General features: G+C 35.7%; 1 protein-coding gene across 6 annotated transcripts in view; it reads right to left on the bottom strand.

The window, feature by feature from the left end:
* LOC118967429 (neurotrypsin) overlaps window positions 1-24,782 on the bottom strand; it is a 189,390-nt gene that overhangs the window by 20,580 nt on the left and 144,028 nt on the right. For 4 of the 6 annotated variants that reach the window (XM_073237088.1, XM_073237087.1, XM_073237084.1 and 1 more), the window contains 3 exons: window positions 22,269-22,410; window positions 19,271-19,467; window positions 9,003-9,144 (listed from right to left, as the gene is read on the bottom strand). In XM_073237088.1, coding sequence (XP_073093189.1) covers window positions 9,003-9,144; window positions 19,271-19,467; window positions 22,269-22,410 — 481 coding nt within the window. The remainder of the gene's footprint in view (window positions 1-9,002; window positions 9,145-19,270; window positions 19,468-22,268; window positions 22,411-24,782) is intronic. The other 2 variants (XM_073237083.1, XM_073237086.1) reach the window with 2 other exon arrangements.

Below are 24,782 nucleotides of genomic sequence, written 5' to 3'. Positions count from 1 at the left end.
ACCTAATAGACATCTATAGAACTCTACATCCAAAAGCAACAGGATATACATTCTTCTCAAGTGCACATGGAACATTCTCCAGAATAGACCACATACTAGCCCACAAAAACAGCCTCAGTAAATTCCAAAATGTTGAAATGCTACCAACCAATTTTTCAGACCATAAAGGTATAAAAGTAGAAATAAATTCTACAAAGTAAACAAAAAGGGTCACAAACACATGGAGGCTTAACAACATGCTTCTAAATAATCAGTGGATCAACGAACAAATCAAAATAGAGATCAAGGAATATATAGAAACAAATGACAACAACAACACAAACACCCAAATTCTGTGGGAAGCAGCAAAAGCAGTCTAAAGAGGAAAGTATATAGTGATCCATGCACACTTGAAGAGGGAAGAACAATCCCAAATGAGTAGTCTAACATCACAATTATCGAAACTGGAAAAAGAAGAACAAATGAGGCCTAAAGTCAGCAGAAAGAGGGACATAATAAAGATCAGAGAACAAATAAACAAAATTGAGAAGAATAAAACAATAGCAAAAACCAATGAAACCAACAGCTGGTTCTTTGAGAAAATAAACAAAATAGATAAGCCTCTAGCCAAACTTATTAAGAGAAAAAGAGAATCAACACAAATCAACGGAATAAGAAATGAGAATGGAAAAATCATGATAGACTCCACAGAAATACAAAGAATTATTAAAGACTACTATGAAAACCTATATGCCAACAAGCTGGAAAACCTAGAAGAAATGGAAAACTTCCTAGAAAAATACAACCTTCCAAGATTGACCAAGGAAGAAACAGAAAAGTTAAACAAACCAATTACGAGCAAAGAAACCGAAACGGTAATCAAAAAACTACCCAAGAACAAAACCCCCGGGCCGGATGGATTTACCTCGGAATTTTATCAATCACACAAGGAAGACATAATACCCATTCTCCTTAAAGTTTTCCAAAAAATAGAAGAGGAGGGAATACTCCCAAACTCATTCTATGAAGCCAACATCACCCTAATACCAAAACCAGGCAAAGACCCCACCAAAAAAGAAAATTACAGACCAATATCCCAGATGAATGTAGATGCAAAAATACTCAATAAAGTATTAGCAAACCGAATTCAACAGTATATCAAAAGGACCATACACCATGACCAAGTGGGATTCATCCCAGGAATGCAAGGATGGTATAACATTCAAAAATCCATCAACGTCATCCACCACAAAAACAAAAAGAAAGACAAAAACCACATGATCATCTCCATAGATGCTGAAAAAACATTTGACAAAATTCAACATCCATTCATGATAAAAACTCTCAGCAAAATGGGTATAGAGGGCAAGTACCTGAACATAATAAAGCCCATATACGATAAACCCACAGTCAACATTATAATGAACAGCGAGAAGCTGAAAGCTTTTCCTCTGAGATCGGGAACTAGACAGGGATGCCCACTCTCCCCACTGTTACTTAATATAATACTGGAGGTCCTAGCCACAGCAATCAGAGAGAACAAAGAAATACAAGGAATCCAGATTGGTAAAGAAGAAGTTAAACTGTCACTATTTGCAGATGATATGATATTGTACATAAAAAACCCTAAAGACTCCACTCCAAAACTACTAGAACTAATATCGAAATACAGCAAAGTTGCAGGATACAAAATTAACACACAGAAATCTGTGGCTTTTCTATACACTAACAATGAACCAATAGAAAGAGAAATCAGGAAAACAATTCCATTCACAATTGCATCAAAAAGAATAAAATACCTAGGAATAAACCTAACCAAGCAAGTGAAAGACCTATACTCTGAAAACTATAAGACACTTTTAAGAGAAATTAAAGAGGACACTAACAAATGGAAACTCAGCCCATGCTCTTGGCTAGGAAGAATTAATATCATCAAAAAGGCCATCCTGCCCAAAACAATATACCGATTGGATGCAATCCCTATCAAATTACCAATAGCATTCTTCAATGACCTGGAACAAATAGTTCAAAAATTCATATGGAAACACCAAAGACCCCGAATAGCCAAAGCAATTCTGAGAAAGAAGAATTAAGTGGGGGGGACCTCGCTCCCCAACTTCAAGCTCTACTACAAAGCCACAGTAATCAAGACAATTTGGTACTGGCACAAGAACAGAGCCACATACCAGTGGAACAGATTAGAGACTCCAGACATTAACCCAAACATATATGTTCAATTAATATTTGATAAAGGAGCCATGGACATACAATGGTGAAATGACAGTCTCTTCAACAGATGGTGCTGGCAAAACTGGACAGCTACATGTAGGAGAATGAAACTGGACCATTGTCTAACCCCATACACAAAAGTAAATTCAAAATGGATCAAAGACCTGAATGTAAGTCATGAAACCATAAAACTCTTAGAAAAAAACATAGGCAAAAGTCTTTTAGACAAAAACATGAGTGACCTCTTCTTTAACATATCTCCCCGGGCAAGGAAAACAACAGCAAAAATGAGCAAGTGGGACTATATTAAGCTGAAAGCTTCTGTACAGCAAAAGACACCATCAATAGAACAAAAAGGAACCCTATAGTATGGGAGAATTTATTTGTAAATGACAGATCTGATAAAGGCTTGATGTCCAAAATATATAAAGAGCTCACATGCCTCAACAAACAAAAACAAATAATCCAATTAAAAAATGGGCAGAGGAACTGAACAGACAGTTCTCCAAAAAAGAAATACAGATGGCCAACAGACACATGAAAAGATGCTCCACATCACTAATTATCAGAGAAATGCAAATTAAAACTACAATGAGGTATCACTTCACACCAGTAAGGATGGCTGCCATCCAAAAGACAAACAACAACAAATGTTGGCGAGGCTGTGGAGAAAGGGGAACCCCTCCTACACTGCTGGTGGGAATATAAATTAGTTCAACCATTGTGGAAAGCAGTATGGAGGTTCCTCAAAATGCTCAAAACAGACTTATCATTTGACCCAGGAATTCCACTCATAGGAATTTACCCTAAGAACGCAGCAATCAAGTTTGAGAAAGGCAGATGCACCCTTATGTTTATCGCAGCACTATTTACAATAGCCAAGAATTGGAAGCAACCTATATGTCCATCGGTAGATGAATGGATAAAGAAGATATGGTACATATACACAATGGAATACTACTCAGCCATAAGAAGAGGGCAAATCCTACCATTTTTCAGCAACATGGATGGAGCCGGAGTGTATTATACTCAGTGAAATAAGCCAAGCAGAGAAAGAGAAATACCAAATGATTTCACTCATCTGTGGAGTATAAGAACAAAGGAAAAACTGAAGAAACAAAACAGCAGCAGTATCACAGAACCCAAGAATGGACTAACAGGTACCAAAGGGAAAGGGACTGGGTAGGATGGGTGGGTAGGGAGGGATAAGGGGGGTGAAGAAGAAGGGGCATATTAAGATTAGCATGCATAATTGGGGGGGTGGGAGCAAGGGGAGGGCTGTACAACACAGAGAAGACAAGTAGTGAGTCTACAACATTTTGCTGTGCTGATGGACAGTAACTGTAAAGTGGTTTATAGCGGGGACATGGTATAGGGGAGAGCCTAGTAAACATAATATTCTTCATGTAAGTGTAGATTAATGATAACAAAAAAAAAAAGAAAGAAAGAAAAGGGGTATTACTCCCTGATAGGGTAAAACTAACTGTAAATCAATAATTAATGCATGCTTTAAATATCCTTAATTTTGATCACTTAAAGGGTATCAGATGATCGGCTATGGAGGTACATTTTTCTGCTAATATTCCTTTCTCTTAAAAAAAAAAAAGCAGTTCCTGTGTGGTGACCTCCAATGAGTTCTACACAATGGTATAAAGGGCATATCAAAGTGTGGGCAAAGGGTCTGTTTGTGTTTATACAGAGGACCAAAGCCTAATTTGGCTACCCAGAAAATGAACTAAGGTACAATATGAAGAAGAACTTCCAACATCAGCACTCTCTGGAAGAGTCATACCAGAAGATGATCACCTCAACAAAGATCCAGGAGATGCTGCAGTTGAGCTGCATTCATCCCACTGGTTCCTGGATTTGCCATTGGAATGAAGGAGATATCTAAGCTGGCCTGTGCATACAGTAAAACAACAAATTTGACTGCATTTATATTGTTGGATCTCAACCAAAAATTAGGAGAAGTGCAAGTTGTAGCGCTCCAAAATCTTACAACTACAGACTATCTACTGTTAAAAGAACATATGGGATGTGAACAGGCCCCAGGAATGGGTTGTTTTAATTTGTCTGATTTCTCTCAGACTGTTCAAGTTCAGTTCGACAATATCCACCATATTATAGATAAGTTTTCACAAATGCCTAGGGTGCCTAACAGGTTTTCTTGGTTTCACTGGAGATGGCTTGTAATTATAGGTCTGCTTTGGTTATGTAACTGTATTCCTATTATGTTTATATGTGTACACAATTTAATTAGTAGTTTAAAACCTATACATGCTTAGGTTACTCTACAGGAAGATATGTCAAAGAAATAATCAATCTTCCCATGTTATCTTCCGTCTGCTACTCCTATAGCTTTTCTTCATCCTTCCTAATTACAACGCTTAAATAGAATTCATGCCTCATATCGAATTTACTGAGTATCATAATTCTTCCAAGTGGTAAAGATACCTCAAGACAAATACTAGGCATAAAAGCCACAGGGCATACATCTGCAAAGAAGTAAAAAGCTAACCTTTTCAAACAATATTGCCTCTCTCTCAGTTACCAACTTTACATTTCCCTGTATGGCCCGGGAAGATGACTGGTTAGCCAGAGACGGGTAAGATTCCTCAAGGGAGGAACAACCTAAGACAGGCACAGTTGAAGGGGGACCATCGGGTGAGAAATTGGGGATCAACAGAGGTGAGGCTTAGAACCTCACCCCCGCCTGTTTTGAGAGAAATCTTCTGCATCCGTGGATGTTTTATTGCCCTTTTCTCACTTGGATTAACACTTAGTCTATAGGCACACACCTGATCATCTACATTTGCCCTCTTACAGCACTAAACTATGTTTTCTACCTTTATCTTGCATCTACCTACCACTTCAGCATTTTATTAAAAATAATAATAATAATAATAATAATAATAAGGGAGAAATGTGGGATTCACATATAAATCAAGTATAAAAATCAAACGAATATTCATATCTGACCTGATTATAGTTCATAATAAGTGATCAAAACCGAAAGTTTCTGTGATGACTGCCCTTGTACTGTTCACCATGTAAGAACTTATTCACTATGTAAGAACTTGTTCGTTATGCTTCAGAAAATTGGAGACTGATGAAAATTAGGCTTGGGGTGGATTAATGATTGTACATTGAGCATTGAGTCCCCTATACAGAATTTTATTGCTGTTCACAACCATTTGATCAATAAACATGAGAGATGCCCTCTCAAAAAATAAATAAATAAAATAACTAAGGACTACGTCATGTATAGCCAAAAGGGAAGAAACTTCCCACTGGGATACAGGCACGCAGTAATTCAAAGCTAAGATTTCAAAGAAACGATAGGCTCTAATGTATCAGTCTTTAACCAGTGGTTAAAGTGCTCCTGGTAGTAGACAGTAACTTTCCAAGGTATACCTGGGCTTTAAGGAAATGAATATTCAGCTTCTCCAATTCCAGTTATAGTCCCTCTTAAAACTGGTCTTGCTGAATCAAAATCAACTTCTCTTTCAAAATTTTTTCTTTCTCCTACCCACAAAAGAAAGGCATATTTTTTATTTATCCCAAATCCTACCACAGTTCATTACTCCAAGACTTAAAAGCCTCTAAAGTGGCCAAAAGAACAGTTCAAAAACATGACAGCAAAGGAGCTCCCTTAATCAAGCACATAAATCCAACCCATCAATCAAAGTAAGAAATGGGAACTGGTCAGCTTTTACTTCCTATGTTTCATAATTCTTTATCAAATTTTTGGTTGTTGTTTTTAGTAAGTTGCATATTAGAAATCATAAAATCAAGAGAGGACCTTGTTAGAAGAATTTCTTTTTCTCTCTTCATGTGCGAATGTAAGTACATATGTGTATACTCACACATTTTTATAAGCATTGTAACATTAGGATTCTGTGGGGAAAGAAAATTTAAAATACAATTTCAAAAAGTAAAAAGAATTATGCAAAAGTTTTGAAGGTCAAAGAAGAGTTTGCTCATGTATTTTTTAAGTGGATGGCAGAGAATATCAAATCACTGTCATATTTATGTTCCACTGGAAATAACTAAAAGAGTGATGATATAAGTGTTCTTTTTTCAAACACCATACACAAATATGCAAGAAATTAAATCCTTTGAAGCTATTTAACTGTAAGATAAAATTAGATATATTTAATTTTATGTCTCTACCAAATTAGTAGGTGTACACCATTTTGTAAGGGATTCTTTAAGGGATACCACTCGAATATATATGCAGTTCAAGAGCAATGTCATGTTGAAATACATGCTAATGGATTCACACAAAGTTCAAAAAGAATGGAATGTTCATCATGGCTATTTATTTAATCTTAATGAGTTTAACTGCTACCAACGCATTCTCTCTCAACCCTCTAAAACAATATGATCATATGCTCGACTTTGTCAGACATTATATAACACATCATTAAGCATTACTTTTTATTTTCCATTACTCTAAATTTAAGCATTATCCATATTACTTGCTATTCATGTTTCCTGGTTTTTATTACTTCATTTCTGTTTCTCCCATTGTGAAAAAATTTTCTAAAGCTATTTTGATTCTCACTGTTACCAAGGACTAATCCTCATATATGATACAGTTGGCTGTGGAATAGATCTCTGGAATTGCCATTAATAAGACTCAAGCCTTCAACAGCTCGTTTCCTGGATTGATTTCTTGAAACAAATGCTTTATTAAGGATTTTTAACGATTCAAAGTGGAGGGAAAAAAATCCCCTACTCTAGTCACACTCTAGTTTATAATTATATGCATATTTGTTCTTATATGAAATTCCATTTCCCCTCAGTGGAAAATTATAAAAATGGCCAAGGTTGTTTAGATTGATCAAATATCTAAATGATTCTCATTTTAATATTATCTGATGGCAAATTATAGATTGTGCACAGATGATTTCCAATTTGTATGCAACATTAAGTTACTGATTTACTTATTAAGAGACTTTATTTAAAGAACAATTACACAATGATCTCCTTTCAATGCTTTTCTTGATAATTATTAGAAGTAGTATTGAAAATTGCTACAAACTTTGTTCAACTAATCTGTATTATTTCTCCCTAAATTCACCGAGTTGAATGTAAAATGGAGTAAATGATGATAAGTAAAAAGCAGTGAAAGATGCAGAAAGAAATAAAGGTGCAAATGTATAATGAGTATGCTTATGAATTTATCCCTCCTTAAAACTGGCTTAGACATGTGATTCAAGGATCAAATTTAATCTTACCCTTCCTATTTCCTTTCATGTTTCCAAAGGTAATACTAGGTTTCCTGGATCACTAAATCCAAAAAAATAAAAGTATGGCAAAGAAACCAGTCTCGAATAGCAATATACTTTATTGGTTGATTTTTGGACAATGACATTCATTCACTGGGGATGAAAACAATAATTTTTTTTCAAACATTGGAAGAAGTTTCACAAATGTAGTAAGCAAAGAAAACTTATATTGCTGACTAAATTAACATAGGCATCTAATGTAGACTCTTCCCATCTTCCTCTACTATCCCATATTTTGAAAGCTGAAAATCTATGTCACATGCCAATTTTGAACACTGAAAATTTATATCATCAAATAATGGGCCCGTTGATCATAAGACACTTGGAATTGCAATTGGGGCCAAAACTGAGCAGTAAATTGTAGTAGTATTTAATTAAAAAAAAACAAAAAACTGAATTAAAACTTTAGGAAAAAACACTTGAACTTTTATTAAAATAGAAATACTTTAAAAAAATAAAAATATATTCTGTATAGGAATAACCAGTTAAATTTATCAATATTTAACATACACATATATAATTAAACATATTTTTAAATTGAAACCACAGTTAGTAATCTACTTGAGTAATATACCTAGGCAATTTATGTATATTTACTTAAATTTCAAAACCCTTTAACTGTAACATGTTCCATATATTTGCAGCTCCAAAATCAATACCTGAAATGCTTTCACAGTCATTTGCAGACTTGCACAAAGCCTCAAGAAATTTGCATTGCCCGTAGAGATCTCACAAGACAATCTGCCTTTTGATTTCAGCTCTCAAACATAAACAAGTGTCCTTTTCCCAGTCTACTTAGTGCTATGTTTTTCCACTACATCTCATGCCTGAATGAAGTCTATCTAACATGCTTATTTTCTCCATAAGGCACATCATAGCTTCTTGCACTTAAGAATGCTACAGAGCACTTCAGCACTTAAACAGTGGAGGCCACATTAAACAGTGAAACTATCAACAAAAATACTAATAAACCACAAAAAGGACAATCGTTAGGAAGTGGAAGAGCTAAAACAAGAAGGCAGAGGATCGCCTTGTTCAACCTCAGTTGTTGAAGCAATGACTCAGTATTTGCTAATTCAGCATTCACAGCGACTTTAGAGAACACAGCTACTATAAATATAGGGAACCAACTGCAATTTCAATAAATCTAGAATGTCTTAAAAGGTTACAGTGTCGAAACATAAATCAAAGAAAAGGCTAACACCTTTGTCTGACAAAGGAAGTATTAAGAAGAGTCATGAGTTTAAATTAGACTATTTGGCATTAGATAAAAGTGACATTTCTCATGTAACATAATTGTATATTTCTTGTGAGAAATGGGAAAATTTTAAATAGACTCTACTTAATATTTCTTTATAATTCAAAATTAAATCAACATACTGCCTGTATTTTCAACTGAATAACAAATCAATTTTAGGTAAAAAACAACTCATTAGAACAACCCTAAAAAGTCACAAATATTCATCACATAACCAACCCAAATAATTTGGTTTTCCTTACTTGTAGCCAAGCTGGCGACAGATCACAGCTGCATCTTTATCACTCCACCCATCATCACAAATTGTTCCCCACTGGCCGTTGATAAAAACCTCCACTCGTCCTTCTTTCTTATTTTCTCCATCCATCAGTCTGATAGGAAAACCTAAGTCACAATTCAAAATGTCAGAAAAGCCAAATCAAGAAAACTGATGTTAAAGCATGACAAACTTTATAAAATACAATTCATTTTAAAAATCAACTATAAAATCAGCTGGGCAATTCAATAGAGAAGAGGTGTAAATAAAAAACTGTCCCCACTTTTGCTGTACCTTTTAAAGCCCTGAAGTCAGAGTGCTCAGTGTTTGCTTTTGTATCCCAGCACTTGGAACAGCGCCTGGCATACAGAAGACATGCAATAGCTGTTTGTTGAATAAATGAATGAATGAATAGCACTGTAAAATTGTGAATGATTTTATCACCACTAACATAGTAAAAGACATTTCCTTAGAACTGTTTTGTTTCATGTCTTTCATTTATCTGTGAACATAGCTAGAAATTTATATTCCAAGGCTAAGGTTTTGGGGAAAAGTATAAGTAGATACACCTTTGGAATGCATGGGTAACTTGTATTCCAGAGAGAAAAAGGAAGGCAGTTAAGGAAAATTTCCATAGCAGGCTTTCTATTTACTAGTGATTCGAAAGGAAGTGCTTAACTCGTAAAACTACTGAGATTTAAAAGTTGAGTGGTAAGTAAGAACAGCACGGTGACTATAGCTAACAATACTGTATTGTATATTTGAAAGCTGCTAAGAGAGTAGATCTTAAAAGTTCTCATCACAATTAAAAAAAGCTTTTTGTAACTGTGTTAAGTGACAGATGTTAGACTTACGTGATCATTTCTCGGTGTATACAACTATCAAATCATTATGTTGTACATCTGAAATTAATATATATCAACTATACCCAGAAAATTGAAAAATAATAATAAATAAATAAATCATTCAATTTTTTTTTATAATTGAAAAGCTGATCTCTAGCAAATTGAAGTTATACAAATGAAGTGACTTGTAGAGTCTCACACATTTCTATTGACTCCAATAAATACGGTGAATTGTAACTGGAAGTCCTCACTGTAGCTTGCACACTATCATGGGTTGAATTGTGGGGTCATTAGGGTGGACCCTAGTCCAGTACTACTGGTGCCCTCATAAAAAGGGAAAATTTGGACACAAAGTAAAGACAGTGTGAAGAATTACAGGAAGAAGATGGTCATCTACAAGACAAGGGGAGAGAGGCCTAGAATAGACCCTTCCCTCCCAGCCCTGCTGACCCCTTGATTTTGGATTTCTAGTCTCCAGAACTGACAAAATAAAAACCTGTCATTTAAAAACCCGATCTCTGGTACTTCGTTGCACAGCCCAAGCAAACTAATACACGTATTTTAGATTACCTAGTTATTGGAAGAGTCTCCAGCTTCCGAACACCAAAGATTTACTGATAGGGATGTAGGGAATACAAAGAAGCAAGTGAAATTATCAGAACTAAGAAGGTAGAGTAAGCAGCTAATAAACAAAGCATCACTCAATATATGTTTAAACCAACATACTGAAATTAATAGATTGACATTTGTTAACTGAAGGAAAACACTAATGGCAAGATGGACAAATTCTATTGATTCTTCTAATCCATTTATGCTTCTGATTCCTTCTTTGTTAGACCCCAAGTTGCTGGCTCTGTAGTTTCAGTCCCTGATTATACTCACTTCATGGGACAGGCATCCTAGTAGAATCAATATAGCAAAGCCAAAATTTACAAATGCTTATGGAGTGCCTATACTATGCACTGCTTACATTAGCTAAAAAACTTGGGATTTTTGCTATGTCACAAAATACAGTATATTTGAAACTTTACATTTCTTATTAATGAATCTGAAATTTTGGGTTCTTTGTAAGAGGGCTAGGTAAAAAAGTGATCCTCGAAGAGTAAATCAAAACAGATGAAATTCTTTTCTTAAAAGTTTTCGATTTTACATTTTTGGATCTTTGGCCTAATATTAAGAAACCATGCACACAGAATTAGATCTCCACATTTCATCCCAGTTGTTTTATGGCAGTTTTTCATACACCATAAAAATTTAAATGATAAAGTACTTTTAAAGCCTATGTTGCATGTTTTATAAAAATAACACATAAATACTTCTGAACCTAAGTTTAGCGATTCATTTTACAAAGTCATTGTATTTTCAATGCTTGAAGGGAAACTGAATGACAAAAGCCATTCTATCAATACCACCTCACTGTTTAAGTTCGTTCTGTTATGTAGCAATAATATACATGATATTTTATTTCTAAAATCTTAAATAAATATAAAATGCTTGGAAAAAATAAAGAGTTCTAGTATTTTTAATTGTATATCTCAGCCTTTCACTACCAATAGTGCTGTCTTTAATTTTTCTGTAACAGTATTTTAATATACTATTTTTTATACAATTTTTTTTGAAAATCTAGCATAAATGTAAATTAAAAGTCAAAGTTTATACTGTAAGATTAAGTAACAGTCAATCTCACTGTGAAAGAAATCTGATAGGATTTACTACTCAGAAGTTAGAATTAATGCAGTATTACAACAAGAAATCTACATATTTACCATCCCACAAATTTCCCCCTTAATACACAGACATTAAACGAATTCTTCCTAAAATTACTTTTATTCACTTAGAATAGTGCTTTTGAGCATTTTATTTACCACACACCCAAATACAGAAAGTGTCTACTGAACTATTACTAATTTTGAGAACAGCTTCATTCACATGTAAAATTAAGGTTCACAAATTACACTTCAAATAGTTGAAAACAGTAGTCCAACAGCTCATTATCGTAGTGCCAAAAAAGTAAAAAAACTTAACTGTTTTTAAAATGCTATTGTTATATCACTCTTCTACAATCTCCTTCTCTAAGCTTCACTTTCAAATGTGCAGTCCTTTTTGATGAGTGGGAAAGTAATGATCTCTTTGAAGGAATAAATGGTAATGTGATTCTATTCCAAAAGTATATTTGGCTCAGACATAATGTTCCTCAGACAAATGAATTGTTAATAGATATATTACTAAAATTAGGATCACAGAGATTCATAAAAATGGTCACATGTTTTATTAATAATTACCACCGTCAGCTTTTTAAATTTTTTAAAGATGTATGTAGAATTCTAGAATTAAACAGATTTTCAGGGGAACTTAAAAGATTAGTTGTCTTCATTATATGCATATATTTAACCAAATAGGCCTTCAGAGAATTTAGATTATGGCATTTTGTATAGTTTTTATGGTATTTCATCACCTGAAGTATTTACAGTACAGTATTTATAGTATTTTATCACACTGATAGAGTGTGCCTGAATAGATCACTCCATGTTCCAAATACCTGCTACCAGGGGGGTAAGAGGATCCATTCCCAGCAAAAAGAGAACTATCTACCCAAACCACATGTAATCATTCATTACAAACCCTGGAAGGATCATAAATCTTCCATAAAAAGAAAGAAGCAAGGGAAGAGAATAAATGAAAAGACACAAAATTGGAAGCATGTCCTATAAGAGATGGAGTAAAATGTTGTATATCTAACTTCGTATTATGTTGATTAGTGCAGTGAGTCACCATCATGTCAGTTTAGAGTATACTGAGGAACCATCCATATACTCTGACAACCTCAAATATACAATATGGTTAATACTGTGGAATTCCATAAGTTCTGTTATTTTATAACTGAAGTATTTAAGCTTCACAGTCTCAAAACGGGAGGATACAAAGGGGGTTGATTCAGCCCTGAGGGGAAAAGAAAGGACCACCTGTGGTTACTTAAACATCTATCCACAAAAATACATGTGTAGATATAAGAGAACTATGGTAGTGTCCCAGCAAGTCTTTTGAATACTTCCCTCTGTATTTTTCATTCATACTTATTTTGTCCTCCTCACGACATGTTAAGTCTGTCAAAGACATGTAGGTGCACTCTGCTCACAAAAGGATCTTTTCCCACAAATATCACGAGACTGTTAGACGAGCTTTCTCACCTTCTATCCAATTACAAGTCGGAAGAAATTTGGAACTGGGGAGTAGGAAAGGACCTTGATGGGTTTCTAGAGTAACAGGGTATCTTAGAAAAATGGGTAGGCAATTTGCTCCAGATAATCCATTAAGAGACCTGAAAAACCTAGGTTAGGACACGGTAGTGGATTGGATGGCTGGTGACCAGTGATTAACAAGGGCTCAGGAATAAAGAAGAAATGAATTATGGGGGGTATGGAAGAGAGAGTTATTGTTTTGTTCTGATTTTTTGTAAAATTCTGTCTCAAATCATTCATCAGAATGTAAGGTAAAGGAAAGTCAGAATAGGTGACCAATGAGTTTGGGAATGGGTATTGCAGCTTCATCTTTCAGATATGCATGATTATAAATATTTTTAGTGAGAAACTTAGGCTGCAGGAGAAAATATGTTAGGAGCTGAAATTTTATATTGGTGGAAAGACACAAAAATCATTTTTCTCTGAATGTAAATTATTGAAAATTAGTGTGTTATAGGAAATTGATTTTTAAAAGTCAAAGACAAGATTGAGATTACAGATGGAGGTGTGAGAGGAGAGACAGAGGCTTCCTCCTAAAACTGGATACAATTAGAAAATTTAATTGGTGCAAATAATCCTGAGAGAGCAACAGGAAAGAGGACGGCATCAGACTGCACACACCTGGAGAAACGAGCAGACCTCAGCGAATGGGGCACCAGTACCAATCCCCTGCAACCCCGGACATTGCTTCAGGAGCTGAACAGCTCCAGAATAGAGCTTCTGGACACTAGAGGGCGCCATATACAAACATGAAACACCAAAGGAACCTTGTCCAGAGTAAAATTGTTAATACAACTCCCGAGAAAGATTTAAATGATATGGACCTAGTGACTCTTCCTGAAAGGGAGTTCAAAATAAAAATCATCAACATTCTAATGGAGGTACGGAAAGACATCCAATAACTCAGGAATGAATTCAGGTCAGAGATCCAATCGTTGAAGAACACGATGGAGGGTATTAAAAGCAGTTTGGATACTGTGGAGGAGACAATAAATTAAATAGAAACTAGAGAAGAGGAATACAAAGAAGCTGAGGCACAGAGAGAAAAAAGGATCTATAAAAATGAAAGAATATTGAGAGAATGGTGTGACCAATCCAAGCGGAACAATATTCACATTATAGGGATACCAGAAGAAGAAGAGAGAGAAAGGGATAGAAAGTGTCTTTGAGGAGGTAGTTGCAGAAAACTTCCCCAATCTGGGGAAGGAGATAGTCTCTCAGGCCATGGAGATCCACAGATCTCCCAACACAAGGGACCCAAGGAAGACAACAGCAAGACACATAGTAATTAAAATGGGAAAGATCAAGGATAAGGACAGACTATTAAAAGCAGCCAGAGGCAGAAATAAGATCACATACAAAGGAAAGCCGATGGTCTTTCCTTTCCTAATCCTAACATTAGACTTCTCAGCAGAAACCTTACAGGCAAGAAGGGAGTGGCATGATGTATTTAATGCCATGAAGCAGAAGGCCCTGGAACCAAGATTACTTTTTCCAGTGAGATTATCATTTAAATTTGAAGATTTGAAGGAGGGATTAAACAACTTCCAGGTAAGCAAAAACTGAGAGACTTTACCTCCCACAAACCATCTCTGCAGTCTATTTTGGAGGGACTTCTATAGATGAAAGTGCTCCTAGGGTTGGATAGCTGTCACCAGAGGTAGTAAAACCACAGTAGGGAGGATGGAGCAGCTGATTGTGAGGCAAATACAAAATTAAATTGAGTACCCCCAAAGTCAATCAAGGGATAGACAAAAAGTACAGAATTTGATACCTAATATACAAAGAATGAAGGAGGAAAAAAAGGAGGAGAAATAGAAAAGAACCTTTAGATTGTGTTTGTAAAAGCATACTAAGTGAGTTAAATTAGACTCTTAGATAGTAAGGAAAGTAACCTGGAACCCTTGGTAACCACGAATCTAAAGCCTGAAATGGCAATAAGTAAATACCTATCTCTAATCACCCTAAATGTAAATGGACTGAATGCACTAATCAAAAGACACAAAGCCAGTGAATGAAAAAAAAACAAGACCCATCTATATGCTGCTTACAAGAGACTCACCTCAAATGGAAAGACATGCACAGACTAAAAGTCAAGGGATGGAAAAACACATTTCATGCAAACAATAGGAGAAAAAAGCAGGTGTTGCAGTACTAGTATCAGACAAAATAGACTTCAAAACAAAGAAAGTAACAAAAGATAAAGAAGGACATTACATAATGATAAAGGGCTCAGCCCAACCATTATAAATATATGTGCACCCAACACAGGAGCACCAGCATATGTGAAACAATTACTAACAGAATTAAAGGAGGAAATAGAATGCAATGCAATCATTTTAGGAGACTTCAACACACCATTCACTCCAAAGGACAGATCCACCAGACAGAAAATAAGTAAGGACACAGAGGCACTGAACAACACAATAGAACAGATGGACCTAATAGACATCTATAGAACTCTATACCCAAAAGCAACAGGATACACATTCTTCTCAAGTGCACATGGAACATTCTCCAGAATAGACCACATACTAGGCCACAAAAAGAACCTCAGTAAATTCAAGAAGATTGAAATTTTACCAACCAACTTTTCAGACCAGAAAGGTATAAAACTAGAAATAAATTGTACAAAGAAGGTAAAAAGACTCAAAAACACATGGAGGCTTAACAACATGCTCCTAAATAATCAATGGATCAATGACCAAATTAAAATAGAGATCAAGCAATATATGGAAACAAACAACAATAATACAAAGCCCCAACTTCTGTGGGACACAGAGAAAGCAGTCTTAAGAGGAAAGTATATAGCAAACCAGGCATATTTAAAGAAGGAAGAACAATCGCAAATGAACAGTCTAATGTCAAAATTATCAAAATTGGAAAAAGAAGAACAAATAAGGCCTAACGTCAGCAGAAGGAGGGACATAATAAAAATCAGAGAATAAATAAATAAAATTGAGAAGAATAAAACAATAGAAAAAATCAATGAAACCAAGAGCTTATTCTCTGAAAAAATAAACAAAATACATAAGCCTCTATCTAGCCAGACTTATTAAGAAAAAAAGAGAATCAACACACATCAACAGAATCAGAAATGAGAAAGGAAACATCACGACGGACCCAACAAAAATACAAAGAATTATTAGAGACTACAATGAAAACCTATATGCTAAGAAGCTGGAAAACCTAGAAGAAACAGACAACTTCCTAGAAAAATACAACCTTCCAAGACTGACCAAGGAAGAAACACAAAATCTAAAAAAACCAACTACCAGCAAAGAAATTGAAGCAGTAATCAAAAAACTACCCAAGAAGAAAACACCTTGGCCAGATGATTTACCTCAGAATTTTATTAGACATACAGAGAAGATATAATACCTATTCTCCTTAATGTTTTCCAAAAAATAGAAGAGGAGGGAATACTCCCAAACTCATTCTATGAAGCCAACATCATCCTAATTCCAAAATCAGGCAAAGACCACTCCAAAAAAAAAAAATTACAGACCAATATCCCTGTTGAACATAGATGCAAAAATACTCAATAAAATATTAGCAAACCGAATTCAAATATATATCCAAAGGATCATATACCATGACCAAGTGGAATTCATCCCAGGGATGCAAGGATGGTATAACATTCAAAAATCCATCAACATGATCCACCACATAAACAAAAAGGAAGACAAAAACCACATGATCATCTCCATAGATGCTGAAAAAGCATTCGACAAAATTCAACATCCATTCATGATAAAAACTCTCAGCAAAATGGGTATAGAGGGCAAGTACCTCAACATAAGAAAGGCCATATATGATAAACCCACAGCCAACATCATACTGAACAGCGAGAGGCTGAAAGCTTTTCCTCTGAGATCAGGAACAAGACAGGAATGCCCACTCTCCCCACTATTATTTAACATAGTACTGGAGGTCCTAGCCACTGCAATTAGACAAAACAAAGAAATACAAGGAATCCAGTTTGGTAAAGAAGTTAAACTGTCACTATTTGCAAAGGACATGATATTGTACATAAAAAACCCTAAAGACTCCACTCCAAAACTACTAGAACTGATATTGGAATACAGCAAAGTTGTAGGATACAAAATTAACACACAGAAATCTGTGGCTTTCCTATACACTAACAATGAACTAACAGAGAAATCAGGAAAACAATTCCATTCACAATTGCATCAAAATAATAAAATACGTAGGAATAAACCTAACCAAAGAAATGAAAGACCTATACCCTGAAAACTATAAGACACTCTAAAGAGAAATTAAAGAGGTCACTAACAAATGGAAACTCATCCCATGCTCTTCGCTAGGAAGAATTAATATCGTGAAAATGGCTATCCTGCGCAAAGCACTATACAGATTTGATGCAATCCCTATCAAATTACCAGCAACATTCTTCAACGAACTGGAACAAATAGTTCAAAAATTCATATGGAAACACTAAAGACCCTGAATAGCAAAGTAATTCTGAGAAAGAAGAATAAAGTGGGGGGGATCTCACTCCCCAACTTCAAGCTCTACTACAAAGCCACAGTAATCAAGACAATTTGGTACTGGCACAAGAACAGAGCCACAGACCAGTGGAACAGATTAGAGACTCCAGACATTAACCCAAACATATATGATCAATTAATATTCGATAATGGAGCCATGGACAAACAATGGGGAAATGACAGTCTCTTCAACAGATGGTGCTGGCAGAACTGGACACTGTCTAACCCCATACACAAAAGTAGACTCAAAATGGATCAAAGACCTGAATGTAAGTCATGAAACCATAAAACTTAGAAAAAAACATAGGCAAAAATCTCTTGGACATAAACATGAGTGACTTCTTCATGAACATATCTCCCCGGGCAAGGAAAACAAAAGCAAAAATGAACAAGTGGGACTGTATCAAGCTGAAAAGCTTCTGTACAGCAAAGGACACCATGAACAGAACAAAAAGGTACCCTACAGTATGGGAGAATATATTCATAAATGACAGATCTGATAAAGGCTTGACATCCAAAATATATAAAGAGCTCATGCACCTCAACAAACAAAAAGAAAATAATCCAATTAAAAAATGGGCAGAGAAGCTGAACAGACAGTTCTCCAAAAAAATTCAGATGGCCAACAGACACATGAAAAGATGCTCCTCCACCTTGCTAATCATCAGAGAAATGCAAATTAAAACCACAATGAGATATCACCTCACACCAGTAAGGATAGCTACCATCCAAGACAAACAAAAACAAATGTTGGCAAGGTTGTGGAGAAAGGGGAACCCTCTGCTGGTGGGAATGTAATTAGTTCAACCACTGTGGAAAGCAGTATGGAGGTTCCTCAAAATGTTCAAAATAGACTTACCATTTGACCCAGGAATTCCACTTCTAGGAATTTACCCTAAGAATGCAGCACTCCAGTTTGAAAAAGACAGATGCACCCCTATGTTTATCTCAGCACTATTTACAATAGCCAAGAAATGGAAGCAACCTAAGTGTCTATCAGTAGATAAATGGATAAAGAAGAGGTGGTACATATACATAATGGAATATTATTCAGTCATAAGAAGAAAACAAATCCTACCATTTGCAACAACATGGATGGAGCTAGAGGGTATTATGCTCAGTGAAATAAGCTAAGCAGAGAAAGACAAATATCAAATGATTTCACTCATCTGTGGAGTGTAAGAACAAAAGAAAAACTGAAGGAACAAAACAGAAGCAGAATCACAGAACCCAAGAATGGACTAACAGTTACCAAAGGGAAAGAGACTGGGAAGAATGGGAGGCTAGGGAGGGATAAGGGCAGGGAAGAAGAAAGGGGGTATTATGATTAGCATGTATAATGTGGGGGGTGGGGGAAAGGGGAGGGCTGTGCAACACAGAGAAGACAGGTAGTGATTCTACAACATCTTACTATGCTGATGGACAGTGACTGTAATGGGGTTTGTTGGGGGTTCTTTGGGTAGGGGAAAGCCTAGTAAACATAATGTTCTTCAAGTAATTGTAGATTAATCATAACAAAATTAAAAATTAAAAATTAAAAATTAATAAAATAAATAAATAAAAAGTCAAAGACAAGAAATGCTTCACATTCTGAACCAGTGAATAGAGGTGCAGTGGCCACTGAATCATGGCTACTTCAGATCCATGGCCAGTCCTCACCCAAAGAGAGTCTCTGCCCATCGCCACTAGGGTAGCAGTTGATACCAACGTCTTCCCGATGGCTGCAGTCATGCCTCCCCCACTGTCTCCGGGAACACTGAAGGACACTGGTTTCCTTGCCTGAGCAGCGGACATCATCCAACCATATGGGCCCCACGCTTTCCTCAAAGTGGCTTGCAGAGGCTTGTCTGCCATACCTGTGGCAATAAAGTAAGCATCGTCCATACAACTGCTGTCTCGTTTCAAAGAACCGCAAACATAAAATAAACCTAATTAAGTGTCATGACCTCAGAGGATAAGTATTTTCTTTCTCTTAGGGACTCACTTCTAAGAGCAGTGTTTGCTCCATCAACATTTTGATTATCTTAACCAATTTGTGATTGATTCAATGGGTAACTTATAAAGAATTAATCTTTTCTTCCCCATTCATTCTTGCATTTGTCTGCAGTATAATCCACCAACCAGAGAGAATGCACACAGAGATAAACCTCAAGTTCCTGACCATGGCAACAATACCACAAACCAGAAAGTGAGAATGCCTGTCTTGTCTCAGCCTCCAAGGAGTCCTCTGAGATCATTTGATTTCATCAGCTTCTCCTGGAGTCTTTGATATCCTCTCCGATACAAAAATGTGTATTAGCTCAGTAATTCCTCCATCACTAGACCAAATCCATGATGAAACTTGGACTTTAGCCCATCAAAATCAGGATAATGATAATGTTCTTAGTTTTTCATAAAGTGACACAAGTTGGATGTTTAAATTTTTATAAATTATATTTGTGCCCCAATTAACTTTATTTGTAACCTTGCCTTCCAAAAAAATTTTTTGATGTATTATAATAAGCATATCTGCTATAGAAATTAGAAAGATCTTCAAAATAAAAAATTGGTAAATTAATCTGTACTTTGATTCATCCTTCCCCCAATTTTGTCTCTCTTTCAAATCCAAACCTCCAGAAATCACTAGCTAAAAGATACTTCATGTATCTTTCAGTTCTAAGAGTGTGTGCAATTCAAATCTTGTAAGTTTTATGTCAATCACTTGCCTTACTGGAAGTTTTCATTATTTTTTGTACTAAGAATATGTGAGATCTTTCTATCTGGCTTGAATTTTCCTGATTTTTTTCTTACATGCACTTATTATTTAGTTTATTTAACAAAGTGAAAATTCTAATGAATTAAAACAATGAAACTTTTTAATTAATCATCACTCTAAGACTTCTATTTTGCTGACTCATCAAGTCTGAGCTAGAAAAGTATTGTATTACTATAAGTAAAATTACCATATTACTATTGCTTGCAATTTATACCATTTTTCCACAAAATGCATCAACCTGATTATCAATCCATATCAACTATGTAACAGATAACAGGACATTTTACTCTGGGATCTCATTTACACAACGAAACCCAGAGTTCACATGTTTTTCTCATTCCAAAGGTATTTTATTCTTTCAGAAATTCCTCTGTAAACTAAAAGTAAATATAGCACAGGCCTATTCTACCTTCTAACAGAACAATTTAGAACTTTTAACAAATATTATTGAGAATATTTTTAGAACCATAAAGATCTGATACTCCGCATATGCAGGAAAAAATTAATGTATTTGTGAAACAAATAAAATATGGAAAAAATCAGTGTCACTCAACTGCCTTCATTAACAAGGCAAAATATGAAAATGCTAAATAGTAGTATTTACAAATCTTTCTAAATCTATGAAACAAGACACAATTCTTAGCTTAACAAAGATTCACTTGAAATGAAATGGTATTTATTAATTCTCATTCATTAAATATCAATAATTATTTGTCTGGTATGTCAGCCCCTTGACCTGATAATTATAATAACTGCACTGCCCATGAAAATTCAAAACATTGGGCAATAATGCATTTCTATCTTCATAGCATTATTATTTATAACAGGAAAAATTAAACTAAAATAGCAAATGAATTATGGCAGGAACATTCCACGGATATTACATTACATTAACATTAAAAATTAAAAATTACTTATTAAAGATCTGTTATAAAATTATATACACAATTATAATAATGATGGTATAAGAATGGGAAAATTATGCATAGTCTTTTATTCTCTTTATTTTCCAAATCATCTCTAATATTTTCTATTACTTTTATAAATTAAAAAGTATATGTTTAAACAGTCATACCTAGCTTGAATGAAAATATATTTTTAAAGTTTAATGAGTGTTTTAAAATTAGTTCCTCTCGAGTTGAAATGAAATAATTTTGCCAATTATTTCAAGCATGAGATCATTACTTCAAGCATGACACAGAAATACAGAAAATAAGAAAGAAGGGGCATTCATGGGCTTCATTCAAATATTAACTCAAAGGCATCAATTGCAGTTACTTCACCCAACTTAAGTCTTTATTCTGGAATGCATTATATGTGTGATATGAAATATATCACCCAAAGCATGTGATACTCAGCTTTTAAGAGAGTGATGTCAAGGGTGAGTTTCAAAGGTCATCCCATGACAAGAAGGCTGTTTTTCTCAAATAAAAGTGATAATTATCACCACATTCTGAGAAAGAGAATAATGTAACACCAAAGCATCTGACACTGGACTTCTCTGCAATTTTAGACACAATGATGTCAGAACTGACAACATCCAATAGTAGTGATGCATCAGAGTAAAACTGAGCATTCAAAGCATACAGTCTTACTTCAACAGACACAAAGGGCCTAAAAGTCACCCATGGCTCTAACCAATTACTCAGAAGAGGGGTGGTGGCAGGAAAGGTAAATGAGATAAATAGCAAGATACAGTTAGTCTTTATCATAAAATATTATTGATTTTTAATGGTTATTTTTGTACTTCCATATATAGATAGGTAAATAGGTAAGTAGGTAGACAGGTAACAAGATGATAGAAAATATGTATTTTTAGTATTATAGAAATTACAAAGATTACAAAATGACACTTTTAAAAATGTAATTTGATATTTAGCTGTCTCCTATCAATGGTCTTACTTAAACCCCAGCTGCCGGCAAACCACGTATGTATTCAGCTCAGTCCAACCATCATCACAGACAGTTCCCCACTGCCCGCCATAATACACCTCCAGGCGACCCTCGTGGCGGCCATCACCACCTGCAAGTCTGATGACCCCATCTGTGACAAGAAGGAGACACAGAGACTAAGCAAGTCAATTATCAGAACAAGATGGAACAACATTTTAATTTCACTAGAAAAAGCACCCCATTCAGGTCTCTCTCCTGGTCTTTTGTTAATCTTAGTTTATGACTATGTTCAATGATCTCAGGTCATCAGATTGTGTCTTAAATACAGCACAACACTTACAGTCTTTGTTTTTCATTTCTACTCCTATTTTCTGAGCAGAAAAATATCTTCTGACATAATTCCAAAGTACATACTTAGATTTTTACTAATTAAATAATATTTGGAAAATTTCCTATGGCTTTAATTTCTTTTAAGTATGAGAAATATCAGCCATTAAATTTAAAAAGTAGGAAAACATAGCAACTTGGAAATAGTTTAAAACTTGAACTGCAAATGAAAAAATACTGAAATACAAAGAGAGAAAAAGCTTTTCTGGTTAAATAATGATCTATCATGTCCATTCACTTATTATTCCTTAGGCATTTATAACTTATAAAAACTGGGATACCTTTCTTGACTTTGTTCCTTTATTGATAATACAGATATGAACTTGGATCTTATGAATTCAATGAATAATTAATTCCCAGAGAATCCTGTAAAAAGCTCCTAAGCAGATATACAATAAAACAAATTATCCCACAAAAAGTAGATTTAAAAGCCATTTCCAACCAAAAAGCCCAAAGAGCCCCAAATTAAACACAATCTTAGAGATTCATGTATCTCTAGGATCTTTCAAAGTAAATTAAGTTCTCAGCAACACAATCACTTACTAATGTAGTATTTACTGTCTGAAAAACCGCCTTACACTATTATTACCTTTTATTTGACAACAACACTATAAGGCTAACCTCACTTTAAAGAAGAGGAAAAGGAAACTGAAGAAGATGAAGTGTTCTATCTTGAAAGATGGTGTAAATTTTGTATTAGTATAACTTTATAAAAACTTTTCCACAGTTTGTAAAAGTTGTAAAATTTTCTATTTGTATAAATGTGCTATTCTGCTAATAAAACAAGTGTTCATAGAACAATGTATATGAAAAGCTGTAACTTCAATATTTCATAAGCCCTAAGAAGTTTTTCTTTTGATTTTTAAAAAAAAGATTAGAGGAGGAGCCAAGATGGCAGCATGAGTAGGGCAGCGAAAATCTCCTCCCAAAACCATATATATTTTTAAAAACAACAAATACAAGTATTCCTAAAAGAGAGACCAGAGGATACAGTACAACAGCCAGGCTACATACACATCTGCGAGAATCCAGCATCTCACAAAGGTGGTAAGATACAAGCCGCGGCCCGGCAGGACCTGAGCGCTCCCCCAACCCCAGCTCATTGGCCGGAGGAAAGAAGTCGGAGCGTGGAGGGAGTGGAAGCACAGGACTGCTAAACAACCAGCTCTAGTAGTCCACACTGAGAGTGCAGACACACATCACACAGTGTGCTAGATATTAGGTAAATAGAAAAGTAAAATCTGAGAGCGGGCCCCTGCAGCCAGCTCCCCTGGGACCAAAAAAAAAAAAGGGAGTGCTTTTTGAAAGTCTTAAAGGGACAGGGGCCTCAGAGCTGGATGGAATCATCCCGGCACACTCAGTCCAGCAGGCTGGGAATCCTGAGGAACTTCGGTCGCCCCAGCCCCCTGGGTGGCAATAAAGCCCTTAAGACCCTCACGGCAATAAGCAGCCTGCCATTCATTCCCCCGGTGCAGCCCAACCACAGCAGCCGAGCAGCCAGAAAGCAGCCGCACCCACAGCAGCTGCCAAAAGTCTCCTCCGAGCATGCAGCCATCTGGGCCAGAACCAGAAGTCACTGTCAGCGCGCAAGTGCCCAGCACAGGCAGAGGAAGCTGGGGCAACATGCAAAGGGGCTCTGTTCTCGCAGGAGAGTACACCCATTGCACCTGCCACTACCTGCAGGGCTCTGGGCTGCCCCGCACATGACGGCTCAGGGGATTAACCAAGAGGTGGCACCCAGTGTGCGGGTAACTGATACAGGCAGCGGAGAAGGGGAAGGCGACCAGCAACAAGGAAGAGACTTTGTTTTCCCAGCTGATAAACGCGCCACCTGCCTACAACTACCTCTATTACCATGAAAAGGCAGAAGAATTTGGTCCAGTCCAGAATTACTCAGACAACCCACGACAGAGGGCCTGGGGAGATAGATATAAAAAATCTTCCTGAAAAAGAATTCAAAATAAAGGTCATAACCATGCTGATGGACCTGCAGAGAAATATGCAAGAGGTAAGTGTTCAAGTCAGGAGGGAGAATAAAGAAATAAAACAATCTCTGGAAGGATTTAAGAGCAGACTGGATGAAGTACAAGTGACGGGTAATGGAATAGAAATCAGAAAACAGGAATACAGAGAAGC

Source organism: Manis javanica, chromosome 5, assembly GCF_040802235.1.
Source record: "Manis javanica isolate MJ-LG chromosome 5, MJ_LKY, whole genome shotgun sequence".
NCBI lineage: Eukaryota > Metazoa > Chordata > Mammalia > Pholidota > Manidae > Manis > Manis javanica.
The sequence above is the reverse complement of the archived record's forward strand: the minus strand, read 5'-3'. Positions and strand labels throughout refer to the sequence as shown.